We start from the raw sequence: 15,300 nt of genomic DNA on the forward strand, positions 1-15,300 counted from the left end.
TTCATACAGCGAGCTGTCCGACTATGTTGGAAGGCAAAAATGTTAAATGCTGGATCTGTTACAAAAAGTCTGGATTTTGACTGGCCACTCAAGGACAATCAGAGACAGTCCCTCACTTCTGTTAAGTCTCCCTGTTTCTGCTGCTGAGATGCCCCCCTACCCCAACAGCATGATGCTGCCCCCACATTGCTTCACTATAGAGATGGTATTAGCCAGGTGATGAGCAGAGCCAATTCTCCAGACATGTGTGTGGAGTGTTTGGAGTTCAATCAGGATTCAGTCTTTGTCTCATCAGACCACGGAATCTTTGTCCTCATGTTCTCAGAGTCCTTTAAATGCTGTTTGACAAAATTCTACCAGGTTGTCATATGACTTTCATTCTGTGTATCTTTATGGGTTATTGAGACTGATGGGCAAAAATGGCAATTTTATCTGTTTAAAATTAAATCTACAACACAATAGGAAGAATACTTTCTGAAACGACTGTTCACAGATTAAACCATTTGCCATATTGTGGATAAATAGTGTGTGTATCTGTGGAATATGTACTGACTGAACACAAATCTCCCTCATCGACAATAGAGATTATCTTTTAGTATGCATAATGTTTTTTGAGAAAAGTTTTCAAAGCTCATTTGCAGTGTTTCTTGATATAGCAACATTCCTTTCAGTCCATCACTCACAGCACTTGATATGTATCCCTTGTGCCTCTGATTGGAGACCTCAGCCGTGATAAAGATCTCAGAAAAGAAACTTGATGCAGTCCAGCATTGCTGCAGAGGGCTGCTTTGTGCAGAGGTCAGAAGGTAGTGTGTTACAAGAGGCTGTGACAGCCTGCGGATTAGTTGCTGTTTTTTGAGACTTGCTTGCTTTTCACAACAACAGGATTTTGGCATTAACTTTCGTGACATTATGGTGACGTTATGTTAGCTCTGCCCCTCAGTGTGTCACACCAGCATGGGAAAGAAAAAGCCTGAGGAGTCTGCAAGCTAACGAAAAGATGGTCAAGCACAGGTCAGAGGGGCACAGGTTCCGTCTGCTTGTCTTAAAACTAGCTTTCTTTACATCTTTGTTGTTGTAAAATAATTGCAGACACAACTGTATCAGGACCGCCCTGCTTCCTAGGAAAGCCACTAAAAAATATGTCATTAGTAAACAGTCAAGTTTACTTTCATAAAGCCAGTCTATGCCACTGTGTGAAATGAGAAAGAACGTGTGTATTTGCTCATCCCAAATGAAAAGTAATGTGATTTTTTTCCTCTTGGAGCAATTTCAGTCATTTACTAAGAGTTGATGTTACTGTTAACCCTGTGAGCCCGTACGTATCATATATGATACCCACATTTCTGGGACTCATTGCATCACCATCAAGCATAAACTTTGCATTTAACCCTTTTAGATGAACTCTTATGCTCGTATACTAACTCCTGGTGGACACTCCTCACTTTCCAAATGTTTTGACATGTGTTTTTTCTTTCTTTCAAAATGGCTGCCTCGCACTAGCACACATTTGTGTTTCTCAGGGTCAAGAAAGTTGATCATTTCATGGTTTATGGTGAGAATTTCTTTGAAACACTTACAATATTTTTTAAATGAATAGTTAGTTTGTCCTTAAAACGTTGTATTACTCAGTTTTATAATTACAGTTAGTAGTTATATCGAGCAGAAAATCGGTGTATAAAATATAAAATATACTTAGAATTTATTTTTTTAATTATTTTTTTTTACATTTTGTCAAAGGGACAAATAAAGAGTTCATATCTGAAAAATTAGAATTTTCTGACCATTCTTTCATAGTTCAGGTCTCACAGGGTTAAAATGTTTAAAGAAAGTTTGTGACATGTAAGATGATTGGAAAGGTGAGGACAGACTTTTCTCATACTTTGTCATATACTTGGTCATACGGTGTGTTGGTATATTCATCCATGGATTATTTTGTGTGTTTCTTGGCTTCTCACAATTGTTTCCTGTCTCCTAATGGTCAGCTTTTAAGATAGCCAGTGATATAGAGCATGTCTCTGTACACTGTTCTAATCCAAATATTAGTGTGTGTGTGTGTGTGTGTGGGACTTAGTTTATGTGCACAGACTATGAACTTGTGTGGAATGTTTAGATATCTCTTTGTGAGCTGCTCATTGAGTAAGCTCATTGATAATGAGCCCGTCCAGATTTCAGCAGGGACTTCAATGCATCTGGCTGTGCTAGAGAAAAGTGCACAAAGGACCGGAGTCAAGTGCATGTGACAAATGTTCAGATGGCTCCATTTTTTTCTTCCATGTCAGTGCAGTGTGTTGTCTATGGGACAAGCTCCCCCATGTATCCTGAATGTTGAATAAGCCAATGTTCACAGTGAGCCTTTACCTGCAGGGTGATAGATGAAACTGGTCTCTCTCACTGCTCTGTTGGCTCCTGTTTTTATTCTGGACTTTGCCTGGTGAGACCATCCCTCTATTCTCTGGAGTAAACAAGGATGAAGCAATCTCCACCATGGGAATGTCCTCATTCTTTAATTTATCATCAGATTATTAAGTCAGCAGATAATAAAGGCTTACACTGACTGAACACTGAGCTGTCACACCACTGTGTGGTGGCTGATGTCTTTAGCTCCACTAAAGCAGTCTTTGAGTCCCACTGCAGAAGTGATAAAATAAAGTATACTCAGACATCAGGATTCAACTGCTGAGGGAAAGGAAATGAGGGAACTCCTATTTTAGTCAACACAGGCTGAGTCGTGTTTTACTTAAGCTATACGGCTGTAAACACAACCTGAAGCGGATTTTATGCCTCAAGATTTTTTCTGCGGTTTACACATGTAACTGTAGTGATTGTGAGTTGGGCCCTGAGCGCTGCCAAAACATAGTTAACCTACAGTCAGTACCGTACCTGAACGCCTCCCGCTCCTCTGTCAATTAGCTCACAGCAAATCTTGGACCAGGTAGCATTCTAGCATAGAAAACCTGATCCAAGGTGGCACAGAGAGTTAGGTTTAAGTTTAAGTTTATTACTTTTAGTATCCCTCAAACTGGGGAAATTGATTTTCCCCACACCAAGCGAACGAGTCGAGTGGGGCGACTACAGGAGATTGAAGGGGACTGAGCAGCTCTTTTTGCCGCCAAGTTAATCTGGACTTGCTCAGTGCATGTGACACATTATTTCCTGTTAGTACAAAGTCTGTGTACTACCTGCAAAAACCTGTGTTACATGAAACCTAATGTATGGTACACTTCTGTATTCTGAATGTGTAGAATGTGTGTAAAAAACACAAACTAAACTAAAACACAAAATAGTTTCACCACAAGAACATACTAAGCATCCAGTATTAATATGCCATTGTTTAAGTTAACATGTAGTCCAGTAACTATATTTGCCCAGATGTCAACATTACTTGGCGATAATGCATCCAGATGTATGTCTGTCCAGCTTCTTCTCCGTGAATGATACAGCAGTGCGACCACTGGTTACCAATGCCGTATGGTAAATGCTGAGTCAGTGGAGCTCAGGTAGGACTGTGATAAGTGGAGGAGGAATCCATGTGGAGGAATGTGAGGCCCCTACATGGTTACAGATGGTTAGCCCACTGTTAGCTTTGTAGTCACACCAGCTAAATAGCCTTAATGATATATGTTTATTGTGGTACATATTTATAGCAGTTTGTCATCTAGTGAAACCAGAGACACCCTCACTTTGTATAAGTTCCTTTTAGTTAACTGAGTTGATTGGCTTAGTTTTAATGTTGGATTTTATGTGGCTATAACTGACAGTGATGGAAGCTTTGCAGCCATTTTGCCAGCACATCAGCTTTTTTTAAACAGGCAGATCAATCTGACCCAAAAAATCTTAGGCACATTTCCAAGCTACCTTTTACATCCAAAATTTTGGAAAAAGTCATGGCTGAGCAACTTACCTCCTTTCTGGAGAACCACGACTTGTATGATGTTTTTCAGTCCAGCTTTCGGAAAATTCTCTCCACTGAGACTTTACTTTTAAAAGTTTCAAACGATGTACTGAAGGCCGCAGACTCTGGTCAGTACACAGTCTTAGTGCTGCTGGACTTGATAGCTGCGTTTGATACAGTTGATCATACAGTATTTTTAAATCCCTTACATGATTATTTTGGGCTGTCTGAACCAAAACTAGATTGGTTTGCTTCTTATTTCACTGGCAGAACTTTTAGAGATGCAGTAAACAACTTTATGTCTGAGCCTAATGAGCTGCCATGTGGGGTACCTCAGGGTTCAGTGGTAGGACCCATTCTATTTATGTTGGTGCATAAGTCGGTTTGAAAATGTGTCCTATCACTTTTATGCGGATGATATTCAGTTGTATTGTTCTTTTTTCTGAATCTGAGATAGGTAGGTTATCAAATTTGTTAGATTGTCAGCCATCAGAAAATGGTTAACAAACAACTGCCTTCAGTTGAATTCTAAAAAAACTGAGACGCTGATTATCGCCCCGGATGAAAAAATCCCTCATATTAAGAAACACCTTGGGTCACTGAGCTCCACAGTCCAGTCAAGCATCAGAAACCTTGGGGTGTTGTTTGACAAATCAGTGTCCCTGGAAAAGCATTCAGGGACGTTGGTGAAAAGCTGCTTCTTTAATTTGAGGAACTCAAAAACATTGTATCAAGGCCTGATCTGGAGTTGATTATTCATGCTTTTGTTTCATCTCATTTAGAGATGTTTAGATCTGTATTTCTCTTTTTATGTGTTTTAACAAGGGCTCTTTAAACCGGCTCCAGATTGTACAAAATGCTGCTGCCAGGCTTTTAATGGGAGTTCGCAAGCGGGACCACATTACCCCAATTTTAATTGGTTTACACTGGCTACCAGTTAAATTTCGTATTGATTTTAAGATATTAGTTCTGACTTTTAGAGCAATACATGGACAAGCCCCTAAATATATTTGCGATCTTTTAACCCCATACTCCGTGGGTCGTTCACTCAGGTCCTCAAATCAAAACCTTCTGTCGGTGCCTAAGACACATTACAAAACCAGAGGTGACCTAGCGTTCCAATCTGTCGTTCTTCCCATCTATGGAACTCTTTACCACTAACCTTGCGTCTGACCGAATCTGTTGACTCTTTTAAAAAAAACAGTTGAAAACACTTTTATTTAGACAAGCTTTTAGTTGACTGGGTGGCTTGCTTATATTATTTTTTGATTGGTTTATTTTTATGTTATTTTATTGGTTTGGTTTTACATTATTTTATTAAGATAAGATAAGATAAGAATCCTTTATTAGTCTCTGCAGAGCTGACAGGGCGTCCTGCAGGGGGTGGGACTCATGGTCCAGCATAGATGACAGTTTTGCTAGGACCCTTCTGTCTCCAACCTCTCGCACTGAGTCCAGAGGACAGCCCCGGACAGAGCTGGACTTCCTGACTTTATCCAGCTTCTTCCTCTCCTTCTCAGTTATGCTGCTGCTCCAGCAGACTACACCGTACAAGATGGCTGAGGCCACCACAGAGTCATAAAAGGTCTTTAGGAGTGTCCCCTGCACACCAAAAGGCCGCAGTCTCCTCAGGAGGTAGAGCCTGCTCTGCCCCTTCCTGTACAGTGCCTCTGTGTTGTCAGTCCAGTCCAGTTTGTGATTTAGGTGAACACCCAGGTACTTGTAAGAGTCCACTCTCTCAATGTCCATTCCCTGGATGTTCACCGGTGAGGGGGCAGACCGGTGTCTGCGGAAATCCACCACCATCTCCTTGGTCTTCCCTCCGCTGATGAGGAGGTGGTTTGGCCGACATCAGTCCACAAAGTCCTGCGTCACTCCTCTGTACTCTGCATCATTGTCATCGCTGATCAGGCCAACGATAGCAGAGTCGTCAGAGAACTTGAGCAGGACACAGCCGTCCGTGTTGTGTCTGAAGTCTGCAGTGTAGAGGGTGAAGAGGAAGGGGGCAAGCACCGTGCCCTGAGGAACACCCACACTGCAGGTCAGGGGGTCAGACACACAGTCCCGAGCTCTCACAAACTGGGGCCTGTTTGTGAGGTAGTCCAGGACCCACTCTGCCAGCTGTGAGTCCACTCCAGACTGCACCAGCTTGTCCCTCAGAAGCACAGGCTGAATAGTGTTGAATGCGCTGGAGAAATCAAAGAACAGAATCCTCACAGCGCTGCCAGGCTTCTCCAGGTGAGTCAGGGCACGGTGCAGCAGGAAGATCACAGCGTCCTCTGCTCCGATCCCGGGTCGGTAGGCGAACTGCAGTGGATCCATCGCTGAGCTCACCTCAGCTCGGAGGTGGCCCAGGACCAGTCTCTCCAGTGTCTTCATTAGATGTGAAGTTGTATTTATGAAGTGTTATTTTAATTATCTTATGTTTGTTTCATGGCACTCTGCACTTTTGTTGTAAAGCACTAAAAAGTGCTATATAAATAAAGTTTTCTCACTTGCTTACTTACAGTCTGTTGCCACTGCTATTATTCTTTCCACCAAGCAGGAGACACTGTAGCTTCCCTGAAATCCCTGATATATTCAGCTCTGAATTACAACCAGGAGCATGACACAAACACGGCTACAATTGCTCTCTAAACTATACAACGTGGAGACGATTTAGACCAACGGGGTTTACTGCTTAATTTATTTCAGTGTCAGGATCTTAAAGACCCCCCATGGTGACATTCTGCGGATGCAGATTTTTAGACTGATTGTCTTGTTTTACTCTACAGGCAGCCAGTGGCTCCTGCTCATTTCAGAACAGAGTAAAACTCCAACTAACTAATGATAAGTGATGTTAAAGCATAAGGCTGCCACTATTTTATATTTTGGACTGTCAGTAAATCCCATGAAAAGACCAAAAGCAACAATGCTACTTTATGACTTCCCAATCTTAAAAAGTCTTAAAAGTACTGAATTTATAAATCTAAATTTAATAACTTAAAAAAGTCTTAAAATGTATTAAATTTGATGTCATAGGTCTTAAAATATGTTGTCATAAACTCGCTTGTTGTATTGTGTTTAAATGTGTGGGAAATCTCCAACCCGCAAAGAAAGTAACGTCATTTCCACCTGTTCCAACCTGACAATTTGTGTTGAAATTTGCAGCAAGGTGTGGCTAACTCTGCAGCCCACCATTGGATGTGATCACAGAACACTCGGCCCAACAGTGACGTCAGTGTTCTGAACACTGATGAGCTCGTGGGCGCGGCAACACTTCAAGAAGAAAGTAGAAATGTAAACAGTATGGGGAGGTGCAAGTTTAACAGTTTGTGGTTAGAGAAAATGTCATTCTCATCTTGGTTGACGCCAGTGGAAGGGAATGTGTTTGAGGCTTGCTGCACCTTGTGCAAGAAAACGATTAAATTAGGGACAATGGGACTCAAGGCGTTGGAGTCGCAATAGAGAGCTCAGGTAAAAGTTATACAGCAAACTTCTGCCATCTCTGCTATGCTTGCCTCTGCGTCGGAACCATCAGCCAATGTTAGCCTCTCAGAGCCTAGTACCTCCAGTACAGTCCCTCTCAAATAGCCCCTCAGGGGGCGCAGTGCGATGCCGGGGGGGGGGGGGGGGGGGGGGGGGGTGACCCGGCATCACACCGCTGAGATGGAGATAATGAGACGAAAACCACCCGAAACAACGAAATATGACGAAGCGTATGTAGCGCTAGCAGTGGTGGAATGTAACAAAGTATTTGTACTTCGTTACTGTACTTAAGTATTTTTTTACGCATCTGTACTTTACTTAAGTAAAAATGATAATGCATACTTTGTATTTTACTCCATTACATTTCGCAGCAATTATCTGTACTTTCTACTCTACTACATTTCTACAATTTATACCGTTACTCGTTACATGTTATGAACATAAAAAAAAAAATAGACTGGTTGCGTTGAGGCGTTGTTTGCCATTGCCAACCAGTCAGGTGGCTCTATTACCTCCAATGATGGCAGAGCGCGCATTTGGTAGCAGCACGAGCTGGTGAACTGGCCTGATTCCGGCGAGAAGAAACAACATGCAACACAAACATGAACCCAGAGCCAACGTCGGCTGAGCCTGACTCTGAGCCCTCCAGCTCAGAATTAGACAGCCATCTAATTTAAACAGGTCGGCCGTATTTAAACAGGTGACATAGGCAGAGGCATAAATCAGTATATCTACATTCTTTATCAAAATTTGGGGGCGCAGTATGATTGGGGGCGCAGTATGATAAGATAAGAGTGCGGCTTTGGACTTTGGCCCGGCCTGAGATCCGAGGGTCGTGGGTTCGATCCCTCGACCAAGCGCAAAAAAAAAAACAAAAAACAGATACGGTGGTGGTGAAGGAGACGAGCCTCCCTTGCTTCTGCGACCATGGCTGTGGTGCCCCTGAGCAAGGCACCGATTCACCCGGGCGCCTCACTAGGCAGCCCCCTGCCCCAACGTCTCTAGTGCATGTTGCTCATGTGCATGTGTTTCGTTCACTTGGTGGGTAAAATGCAGAGAATAATTTCCCCAGGAGGGATCAATAAAGTAATTTTTTAAAAAAAGAATAAAAAATGGCCCCGGCACTGAGACAACCCATTGGGTGAGTACTTTTACTTTAAAAAATACTTTAAAGTAAATTAAAAAGTAAGTACTTAGTACTTTTACTTAAGTAAGATTCTTGATGCAGTACTTCCACTTTCACTTGAGTATATTTTTTGTGGGATATTTGTACTTTTACTTAAGTACTAAGCTTCAGTACTTCCTCCACCACTGAGCGCTAGGCTTCACTGCAACTATGGTGGGAGACGAGCAAAGGCCGGTGTGTCTATTATCTATTTACAGTTGCTGGGGGGGTGAGCTAATGGAATTTAACTGAAAAGGAGGTTGTTGTGAAGTGAGCAGAGCTGAGGAAGTGAGTTCTGTGAGTAGTATACATTTAATATTCAATCTGCTGACGTAAATAAATACATTTTCATAAATTCCAGGAATTATCATTTTTTTCCCAGTATGGCCGTGAAATGGGCATTAAATTCTGTTCTAAGTGATCTTGAAAAGGTCTTAAAAAGTCTTAAATTTAACTTGTAGAAATCTGTAGGAACCCTGTTTCTTCCATCATGTATTTTCTTTGGAAAACCGTCACCTGGGCTGCCCAGAATGTCCCTTGTTCAGAAGACAGTTAAGCTGCTTTGCCCATTTCACTCCTATTAATAAGACACATTTGGCAAATGTTATCTGAAGTTACCTGTTCTTGGAAAAAAAGCATTTATGGACTAAATTCATCCACAACCTACTGAGGGTTAGACGAGAGGCAACAGCAAGACAGCCAAGACAAACTACCAAAACATGAAGGCAGCACGACAGCATTTATAAAAAGGTAAGCTAATGTAACCGTGGAGTGGTGACATTAAAGTGACTTTCAGTTGGCTATCTTTAGTCTCCATTGAAATCATCCTCCATCAAGATGTCAAACTGCTGCAGTCAAAGAAATAACACCATTGCGCTGCAGGAAAATACCTGGTTCAGTGGTGTTCACCACTTGTGCCAACACAGAAATAGTAATCAGACCTATCACAAGCTGGAAGGGGTCAGACTGTTAAGAGGAAAAAAGGAAAACTAAGGAACAGTGAATTACACAATTATTGTTCTATTTACAGACCATTCAGCCTACAATGCAGCCATGACCTAAAGATCTCTGTTGTTCTGTTTTATTTCACAGATGCCTGGTTGACATTCACCAATCAGAAAACTGCATGTGTGAAACTCTAGAAATCAGCAATGGAGCCCTGGCCTGCAGTGGCCTGGGTCCTACTGCTGACCATCATCGTGGATCTTCTGAGAAGCACCCACACCAGAGACTTTACTGAACAAGATATCATATTTCTACACCCGTCAAGTGAGTCCACCTTCAAACAGCTCACAATATTACAAGGAACACTTGGGAACACAACCAAGAACAAAGCAGACACACAGAAACACAGCCTTAAATACACAATGAAGGCAAGGGAAACTGGGAACAGGTGAAACTAACTGGGGCAGGGCAAGCAACTACAAAGATGGGAAAGGGCAGAAAGTAAAACAGCCACTAGACACACAAGGTAAGTAGTTAAAAACTAGACCTAAAGGCAGGTGTAAACAGGGTCTAAAGCTCCAAGCAATTTGCCCCTGGTGACCCATAAAGCCGATGCGAGTCTGTTTCTGAGGGCTGTACCACTGCGCTGTTCAAGAAAGTGTTGTTAATCTAGCCTGGCATAAGCACTGGAGGTAAAGGAAACCTGTTGGACCTGTTGGGGCAAGTGATCGGACAGGCACGAAAGTCCTTAGAAGCGATGTGCAACAGTTTATGCAGATTTCACTTCAGCCCTAAGAAGAGCTTTAAAAAGTAGGTTTTGCCTTTTTTTTTATTGATTTTATTTTATTTTATTTTATTTTATTTTTTTTTATTTTGAACATGAACAGACAGCATCAGTTTAAATTACAACACTGTATCGTGTTTCACACCCATTTCCAGCAAAAAGCACTAGCTATCGAAATTACACAGAGTGAAATGAAATCATCACTGATTTTGGCCAACATTTTTTCATATGACACAATTTCCAACATAGTTTCTGTCCACTTTTTAAAGTCCAGTGAACATGTGTTCGAGCAGCTGTAATCACCCCCACTTTCAGTACCCCAAAATCATGTTTTGATATTGTGAGTTGTACTAACCGGTCTCCTAGCAAGCATAGTCTTGGTGACATGGGGATTGTCAAGCCCAGCCATTTACCTATACAATCTAGCACGTTTTGACAGAAAGGATGTACTTTCTTACACTCCCACATAGCATGGATAAATGTTCCCGTGTCTGACTGGCTTTTCTAGCATAGGTTGTTGGACATGATGCCCATCCTGTGAAGTTTAGATAGGGTAAAATAAAACCTATGAATTAACTTATATTGGGTAAATTTCCCCCTGGCCTCTTTCATGTATTTGTCAGAGTCATAAAGTATTCTTTTGCAATTCTCCTTGCTGATATCACATCCCAAATCTTTCTGCCAAATGGTCCTCAGATTATCACAAACATCCTTTTTTAAAGAGTTAAATAATATGAGATTCCTGAATAAATGCTATGTCAGTGTTTTTAGATTTCAAATACGTTAGAACCTTCCTCCTTTTGATTGGGTGTCCACATCCTTTTATATTTCATGATGTTATTTTAATGTACCTGTTGATCATTGTACTCTAGTAAAACAGTTACATGGGCGTGAACCCACCTTATAAAAACCCTGGCTCTCTCAAAATAAAAGTCCTTTGCAAATATAACTGAAATATAAATGGGCCTTCCTGAACCTGCTGTCTTATTTAAATAACAAAACACAAACCCACAGAACATAATCCCCAGCAGAGCAGCGTGAAACAAGGCTGCTAAGCAACCATCCTATCCCATTCTAACTAACCCATACAAACCCAGTTAACTAGCTTTACTTGGTCCGCGAGGCGCGTTGATTATCGTCTGATGACAGCACAATCCATCCGACCCCAACCATCCCACCATCGTTGTTACCTTACAGTACTCAGTCCACGTACACTTCTTAATTCTTTCCCATGATGAATCCCATGATCCTCTAATTCAGAGTTTGCAGAAATTTCTCCGCTTCCATACCGTCCTTGAATGATTTCTTCGGGCCCTTCCACGTAAAAACAAGCGTGGCAGGATAAATCAGCCTACGTTTGACATTCATCTCCCGCAGACGTTTCCTCGCCGAGTTAAATGCCTTCCTTTTCCCCGTTAACTCTCTTGTCATGTCTTCAAAGAGGGACAGCTTGTCGTCCTCCCAGTTGATCCCTCGTCTCTCCCTGGCCACCCGCAGTACCTTGTCTTGAGCGGATGAGCGTAAGAAGCGCACCAGTATGGTCCTGGGTGGCTGGCTCGGGTCCGGCAGGGGGGCGAGGGATCGGTGAGCATGTTCAATTTCAAATTCACTTCCAGTGAGCCCCAGTCCCTACGATACAGTATGTGAAATTCTATTCACATACTGTATCGTTTTACCCGGATCCTCTTTGCCGTCTTTCAGCCCGACCAGTCTGACATTATTCCCCCTGCTTCGGTTTTCAAGGTCTTCCACACGGGTCCACAATGTTTCCAGTGTCTTGTCAGATCTTTCCACTTTTACCGTCATGCATCTTCCTTGTAGGATATACGCTGCTCTGCTTACCCCAGCCCAGGGGTCGGCAACCTTTTTTATCAAAAGAGCCACTTTGTGCTTTTGTACTTTTTTGTCACGGCCATCGGGAGCCACTACAAGGAGGCTGAAGAGCCGCATGCGGCTCCAGAGCCGCAGGTTGCCGACCCCTGCCCCAGCCTCTCGTGTATATTCTCCACCGACTCTTTAAGCTTTGCTATATGCCACTGTGCTATGAGTCTGGTATTGTTTTCACTTTTTGAGTCTGTGTGTGTTGACTTGTCTTACTGTATTTGTGGGGTCTGAAAACTGGGCCGACAGCTTTGTGGTAGGGTGACCAGATCCCAATTCACCAGATGTGGGACAAAGACTACGTTTGCGTGGGACAATGTGGGACAATGTGGGATACCAATGCATCAAGGTAGTCTAAAAGAACTTCTGAAAAAAAATAAACATTTCTATTCTGCTCCATCAAAAGTCTTTCAGCTCTCTCTATCCCAGCAACAACTGCAGGTAGGCCGGGCCCACACAGACAATGCACTTTCAGCTTCCATCCATGTCCGACGCTGCATGCCGTTTTGACCTGACTTGCGACCGCGACCCGCGTCCCAGTTTGATTGACATGATCAAACAGCCCGCCCCGCCCCCTATTTGATAAATGCCAGATTATAAAACACGCATTTCAAAACTGGAGTCTGACTGTCAATAACAATGCGGGACAACGTCTCAATTTGCGGGACGTGTGAAAAGTAACGGAAATGCGTGACTGTCCCGCACAAAGCGGGACATCTGGTCACCCTACTTTGTGGGTACCAAAATGCTGGATCCTGTAAGTTTAAATTGCTCTCTGAGCTTTAAGACTTAGTTTTAGGACTCAGGTGAGAATAAAGTTTAGGTTTAGGTTAGGATGAGGGTAAAGGGTGGGGTTAGGCATGTAGTTGTGATGATTAAGATTGGGGTTAGGGGCTTGGGAATGCATTATGTCAATGACAGATCCCCATGAATATAGTAAAACAAGTGTCTGTGTGTGTGTGATCACAGCAATATGTAGTCCAGGAGACATCTAATGAAGCTGGAACTACCACAGAGGTTTTGAGTATTTTGTCTGCCTGCCTGCCTACCTGCCTGCCCGCCCGCGTGTCTGTCTGTCTGTCTGTGGACAGATTTTGTTACCTACAAAGTGTCACAACCATACATGGTGCAATCCTGAAACTTTACTGGGGTGAAGTTGGGATCAAAATGTATGCCAAGTTGGAAGACAGGTCTAATAATAGTATGGTCTGCCTATGGAACAGAGCACTAAACCTCTACTCAATAAGCCTAGTGATGCTTAAAACTTTGAACTTTCATTTTGTAACCAGACAGAAAGTATGTTCTGTGCTGAATGTTTGTTAGGTTTTATTCACTGGATGGTATGGATGATGTGGTTTTTCTCTGCACAGGTACTCCATTTCCTGGTGGATTCAAGTGCTTCACATGTGAAGATGCACCAGACAACTTTGAGTGCAATCGCTGGGCACCAGATGTGTACTGTCCACGTGGTAAGAGTCTTCTGACAGCATTCACTCAGTAATAACTGGACAACAGTTTTTAAATCTTTAGTCAGACTACTATTTTGGAAAGAAATGACACATTCTTCTTCTCTGAATTGAAAATCTGCATTCATAAGCAGTAAAACACACCCATGCTCAGTTCAATACTACTACTGGTTACACCTCTGGTGTAACTATGCTGAGCATAGTTGTGGCTTCTGTGGCCAGAACTATGGGAAAATAGTGAAATAGAGTGTGACAGTGGTGATAGGTAAGAGGATAAATTCAGTGAACTGACTCAGTAAAGGTAGCCACAATAAACTACTGGTTACACCTCTGGTGTAACCAAAGATCCTGGTCTGGTTACACTTCTGGTGTAACCAGTAGTTTATTGTGGCTACTTATTGTGGAGTTTAAAAAAAAGTTTAAAAATGTTTGGATCCTAATTGAATGTATTTCTTTCACCATAAAACATTTATACAACCTTTTTTGTGTAAAACTGTTTACATACATTTGAATCATGTCACCCATGTACTAGTACATGTGTGTTCTTGCACAAGATACACACCAAACCTGCCATTAAAACATGGGCCCATAGCATAGCTCCCCAGGGTCACTTTAATACCTTTCATAAGAAATAGATGTGAAAATGGTGCTGTATTTGTCCTCAAGCCCCAGACTTTGTCTTTATGCATTTATTAAACAGACACAACAGGCTGCAATCACAGTCTGTGTGTCCTGTTGGTGAGTGCTTGTAAGGTGTGTCTCTCTCCTTATTGCATTTGCATTTAAGGAAGGATAGTGTGAATAATTGGAGGAGACATGCTAACAGATTATGTATTCCACTGGATTCACTGAGGTCGCCTCTGAAGATCCGGTCTAAACACAGCTCTCTTGAGATTTATAGCCACAAAGAAGGAACATGCATTAAATGTGGATTTGTACAAACTTACAGTGGCTCCAGAAAGTGTTCAGACCACTTTCACTTTCTTTGCGCACTTTATTGTGATGTAGATTGAACCTATGTACATAAGGTCCCATAATTCACACAACATGTCAGGATATAAACCAAGTCCTGAAGTCCAAGTAACTCTCTGTAGACCTCTGTGATAAAACTGCGGCGAAGCACAGATCAGAGCGAGGATATAAAACCATCTCTGAAGCTGTGAGTTAGTCCCAGGAGCACAGTGGACTCACTAACTGTGAACTGGCAAGGTGTCTGGAACCACCAGGACTTTTCCTAGAGTCGGTCGTTTGACCAAGCTGAGTAACTGAGCAAGAAGGTCCTCGGTCAGGGAGGTGAACCCAACAATCACTCTACCAGAGCTTCAGAAGTCCTCTGCTGAGATGGAAGAACCTGCCGGAAAGACGACCATCTCAGCATCCCTCCATCCATCAGGTCTTTATGGCAGAGTACGTACACAGAGTGAAAGTCATATGACAACCTGGTAGGAGTTTGTCAAACAGCATTTAAAGTCTTCTGGGAACATGAGGACAAAGATTCTCTGGTCTGATGAGACAAAGACTGAAACCTGATTGAAACACAATGTCTGGAGAACAGGCTCTATGGATCACCTGGGTCATACCAACTCTATGGTGAAGAAAGATGGTTGCCAGGAAGTACAGAATGAGAGGATATTAACGAGCAAATAAGCTCCACTAAGCTCTCTTTGTAAGGAGAATGGGTTTGGAGGACAGTACC

At 42.5% G+C, this 15,300-nt stretch overlaps 1 protein-coding gene across 1 annotated transcript in view; it reads left to right on the forward strand.

Annotated features, from left to right (window-relative positions):
* Positions 1 to 15,300, forward strand: part of LOC121194536 (ly6/PLAUR domain-containing protein 6-like) — a 32,961-nt gene that overhangs the window by 14,930 nt on the left and 2,731 nt on the right. The window contains exons 2-3 of the mRNA XM_041057466.1: positions 9,621 to 9,797; positions 13,509 to 13,607. Of these exons, the coding sequence (XP_040913400.1) occupies positions 9,680 to 9,797; positions 13,509 to 13,607 (217 nt within the window). The 5' untranslated portion in view covers positions 9,621 to 9,679. The remainder of the gene's footprint in view (positions 1 to 9,620; positions 9,798 to 13,508; positions 13,608 to 15,300) is intronic.

This window comes from Toxotes jaculatrix, chromosome 15 (assembly GCF_017976425.1).
Source record: "Toxotes jaculatrix isolate fToxJac2 chromosome 15, fToxJac2.pri, whole genome shotgun sequence".
NCBI lineage: Eukaryota > Metazoa > Chordata > Actinopteri > Toxotidae > Toxotes > Toxotes jaculatrix.